Below are 5000 nucleotides of genomic sequence, written 5' to 3'. Positions count from 1 at the left end.
GTTGCATGATGCTGCGACATGTGTTGAACGGGATGGCCAAACGTATGCAACATTCTCAATATTTTCAACGAAACATGTTAATGTTTATGTGCCCCACTCCCCTGGTGCACAAAAAAAATGGACCTAGCGTGCATGCCCTAGTGCAACAATGTTGCGTGTATGTGGCCAGATGTGTACAACATCATGCAACATCCAAAATGTTGCACGAAAAATTTGACCCTTTTCAAATTTGATGCAGCATCATCCAACATGTTGCAACATATCGCAACAGGGTGGCCAAACGTACATGTATACAACATGTTGTGCCCAACAATGATGCAAGATGTTGCATTGAAAGGTTGCGAGCATTTGGCCAGGCCTTCAGAGTGACACTTATAGATTTTACTCAGTCTAACACTAGACTATTATTTTTACTCATCAATGGGAGCTGCTTCATGGATGGATAGGGTTAAATACGAAAAAAATATCACCTTTCTCTCCCAAAAGTGGCACTTGCATATTCTACTCTAACGCCAGACAATTTTACCCATCAATGGAAAACCCCTCAGGTGTGATGGAGTTGATCCAAGAATGTAGCCGGAGACCAGGCTCTGCAGTTGGGGTTATGGAGCAAAAGAAAACATGGCAAAATAAAAAACTGGCTCGCGGCACACTTTGTTCGCCAATTTTCTATTTCGCCACACTCCCTTTCATTCCATAACCCCAACTGTGGTCGCAGGCTATACGAATGCTGAAACTAATGTGACAGAGTCCCATCCAAAGCTCTATATTATCCTGTACAAAAACAAAGTCACTGAGATGCAAGTAACAATACAGGGTTTGAATCAATACATAAATACAAATTAGTTCAAAGGTGTACTAACCAAATAATGGCATCGGGGCTGCAGCCTCAGCACACTGACCGATGTATTCCCAGTCAGCCAGCCTTGAGTATCTCTGTTCTCTGGAACGACCATGAAGCTAAGATACGAGCAGGATTAAGTTAACATGACATACTGTTTATGGAAGATACAACAAAATCTAAGTACAAGTAACTCCCTCACAGTGCTCTGTTTTACTAACATAATTATTAACCCTTTGACGTCCAAACCGGCCTAAACCAGCCAGACTTATTTTACTCTAACGCCAGACGATTTTACTCGTCAATGGGGATCCCCTGGGAGTCAATGGGTTAATGTACATGTGTTTTCTTATCATTATTACTAAATTAACAAAATGTTATCATCACCATGATTATTATCATTTATTATGGTAAATTTCATCCTTTTTGAGAGTTTTTTTTAAGTGCCTAGTTACCGAGTCTCCTCCAGCATCTGAGAGTAAAAGGGGCAGTTTAAAGGAGGTTTTCCGTGCATTGACAACATACAGTGTAAGATTTAGCGATTTACTTTAAAATATTTCAAATAGATGGGTGGTTGCGAAGAATAGGCACAGTTCACTTAAGGTTATTTCCTCTAGATTGGAGATTGAGACATTTCCAGGTATTTTGGTACATGTAATAATTATGTTTATCTGTGCCTTTTTTTAATCATGCCCAGGGCTCCAATGACAACAAGGACAGTAGGTGTCTGAAGTTTCCACATCTTGGTAACTTCAATTTGGAGATCTTAAGATAGGTGGCTAGCTTCTCAAATTCCTTCCTGGAAAAATTACTATCTTGAGGGCAGGTCATGTCGATGAGTAAGCAGGTTCCCTCCTTAAAGCCCTTCACAACAATGTTAGGTTTATTTGCATCAATCTTTCTGTCTGTTTGAATAGGGAACTTGCATGAGATGGTCACCTTATTTCCATTTTTTGTTATACCGGTATCTTTTGTTTCATGTTTGTACCACTCTACAAGAACTGCTATTTCATAATTTTTAGGTATATTCCAATCCAAAAACATCCTGACCATATCATGCCTATTTTTTATCATCATCATCATCATCATCATCATCATCATCATTATTATTATTATAGTTTTCTTTACTTTTTATTACTTTTTTCCTCTTTTGACAAATAATGTATTCAAAATCAACTTTTTTAACGCCTTCAATTAGTAATTTGTGTTTGTATGTTCTAAACACCGCCTGCCTAGATTACATGTAGCTCGCTATTTGCAGGCGGTGTTCATTGTCAGTAATTTTCTGGAAGACTTAATAAACTTGAAACTTAAACTTGAACTTGAAACTTGAAAGTCAAAACAGATATTGAAGTCCAAAAGGATTCAAACTGAGACCTTCCGAAACCAACTGTCCAGTAAAACTTAAATCACTTTAACTTCTTTAGCCTATTAACATTGCATTGTTATCTACAGTGTAGATATAGACCTTCTAGGGCAAAGGTAATCACCAAAAGAAGAAGAAAAAAATATGCTTAAGATGATAATTTTGGCAAAAAGTTTGGATTATACAAGAAGCTACAGTGAAGCAATTAAGTTGATAGCCTAAGGCTATCTACAAGTGCAAATTTCAAATTTCAGAAGATTTCATTCACTCAGTTATAACAATAATGAATGACAGCAGTAAATCAGAGAAAAAGACTATTAATAATACAGAAAAGAAAAATGTTGTTCAAAGACACCCTCAACATAATAGCTAACTAATTATTAAAGCACTTTCAAATCCAAACAACATTTTAAATCATAACAATCACTGTTTTGCTAACAACTAAGTCTTTTTTAATTTGTTTGCTTACAGTAACAAGGGAGACATCCCAGAGTTTAAGTTTGCTGATAAGCTTGTGTGCATTCCATGACACTTTCTTGTCACTTATTCCAGTTCTCATCTTTACTGTTAGTGGGATATCCAAAACCTACAAGAAAATTACAGTATGAATAATTATTTACTAAAACTAATCATCAATCACGATAAAAAGAAGAGTGGTTTTCCGCTGGCTGAGGAACGAAAGAAGCGGAAAATGTTTTTCTCACACATGGCTGGGAGTCTGGGTACAGGTCTGCGGGGGGTTTTCAGGTCAAGTGGCTCGTGTAAAGTTTCAGTTTTTGTTTTGCCATCCATCATTGCCTGACATGCCCCACCCGCCCACCCATGAATTACTTGTAGAATGTTTCAGTTGAGGTGATCTTATTCTCTAGCCACTTTTTTGTGTCATTGTAAGACAATTATGTTCTTGTTAATAAAGGTCAGCCTGTGTGGTTCGGCTTGGCACAGCTCTTGGATATTGGCCGTGTGAGAAATACGTGGATGTTGCCTGTGTGAGAAGTATTGGCTGTGTGAGAAACACCTATCAATGTAAATTGTGAATATGGTTTGCCTATTGTTTTGCCATCAGGGACTCAGAATTTTTGAGAAGCGGGGTTGGAACAGTGGTGCAAGCAGCGATTGCCATTGACCAGTGAGGCCCAAGATGGTTACAAAATTTTCAAACTAGTTAGTTTTCTTGCTTCCTTTGTTTCAGATTATGATAATGTCTATAACACAAAGGAAAATAAAACTTAAAACTACTCTGAAAAATTTTTAACTAAGGAAATTACAACATAATATACAGTACATGTAAGTGCAGAAGGTTGTCACGTTGGTTAAATTAATTTGTTGTTTCTCCATTCCACCCAGAGGTTTTCTCTGTACTCCAGTTTTGCCCTCTCATAAAAACCCACATTTGATTTGATTTGATCTGCATTCTCCCCAATCATACAAAATAAATAATAATTATTATTGCTCAGCTATATCCTGTAACATTCAGGGTTCATGCTGGATTTTGTATATAAAATTCCAGGAGTATTCAAGGAGTTTTCAAGAACAAGAAATTAAATTTGTAAGTTTTCAAGGAATGCCATACAGTTGTACATCGTGTTTCAGTGTTTTCTTTGCTGAAAAAGCCTACCTTTATATTCTTTCCCATGTCCTACGAGTTAAGTATGCACTGGCAGTTTTTTTTTTTTTATTTAAACTTTCCCCAATAGTCAAATTTGGGCTCAACTTTTGAACTGCCTGTTTAACTTCGCAGGGTGCAATCTCAACAATTTTAACACAGTTTCCCACCAAATCCTTTTTTTCAAGGGCTTTTCAAGTGCCCTGGAAGATGTCCAAAATTAAATTCCAGGGCTTTTCAAAGACTTCAAGGAGTAGCAAAAACCCTGAAGATTGAGACTTTACCAAAGTGATTATTAAAACTTGATGAAGCTTTTAGTTGTACTCATGTCAAGTTACATGTGTACGAAGCACATAAGATGCAAGCTGACATTCAAGTGACTACATGTAGTAAGCAAACTCATGTTTCCCAAACTTCCTGCATGCTTCCTGACTGGATAGGTGCACGCTGATGCACGAATGAATCATTATAGGTAAGAAGGCAAATTTACGTTCTGTAGATTGAATCAATTTTAGTAGTACTAACATATTTCATTCCCCGAACAATCTGTTCAAACTTTCCTAGACGACCCATTAAGGCACTTCCAGCACCCTGCAAAACAAGAAAATAACAAATTAATTTTGTTGTGAATGGAATTATCAGTAAGATAAACGTGGCAAATTGATCCATTGTATAACAGTGTACATTGTGATCCTATAAAACCGACAACAATACACCACCCTACACCCCTTTGAAAAAAAAAAATCACATACCCTGTGGATATTATAGTAAAATTAATGTAATCATCTTAATGTTGGAGAAAAGAGGGGTAAGATGTTACTGCGACCAGTAGTGTACATAGGTGTCTATCTCTCTAATACTTAGTTCCTCACAAGGTATTGCAACTTCTCTTTTTGATGAATTATTTGAAGTTTTTCTTTTAATTAAATAACAAGGAAAAGTTTGGATGAAACAAACAATTCACTTGTTCACTAAAAAGCTCATCACCAGATGGTGAGGGGATTCCTAAGAACCTAGGTAATGATAATTAACACAGATTTACAAAGAAAGTTAGGCCACTTCGGAATTGTGCAGGGAACTGGGGCTAGTTTCAAATTTGACCCAATTGATAAATTATGGACACCATCACATGAAAGATAATGTTGAGATTGGCCATCTGTCCAAGTTTAATGCTTTTAGGTCGAACA

At 36.8% G+C, this 5000-nt stretch overlaps 1 protein-coding gene across 1 annotated transcript in view; it reads right to left on the bottom strand.

The window, feature by feature from the left end:
* The window catches only part of LOC138013106 (tRNA-dihydrouridine(47) synthase [NAD(P)(+)]-like), a 19582-nt gene that overhangs the window by 7376 nt on the left and 7206 nt on the right, over window positions 1-5000 (bottom strand). The window contains exons 7-9 of the mRNA XM_068860078.1: window positions 4339-4404; window positions 2677-2793; window positions 864-960 (exon numbers count right to left, since the gene is read on the bottom strand). Of these exons, the coding sequence (XP_068716179.1) occupies window positions 864-960; window positions 2677-2793; window positions 4339-4404 (280 nt within the window). The remainder of the gene's footprint in view (window positions 1-863; window positions 961-2676; window positions 2794-4338; window positions 4405-5000) is intronic.

This window comes from Montipora foliosa, chromosome 8 (assembly GCF_036669935.1).
Source record: "Montipora foliosa isolate CH-2021 chromosome 8, ASM3666993v2, whole genome shotgun sequence".
Taxonomy (NCBI): domain Eukaryota; kingdom Metazoa; phylum Cnidaria; class Anthozoa; order Scleractinia; family Acroporidae; genus Montipora; species Montipora foliosa.
Note: the sequence above shows the minus strand (reverse complement) of the source record. Positions and strands in the feature narration are given on the sequence as shown.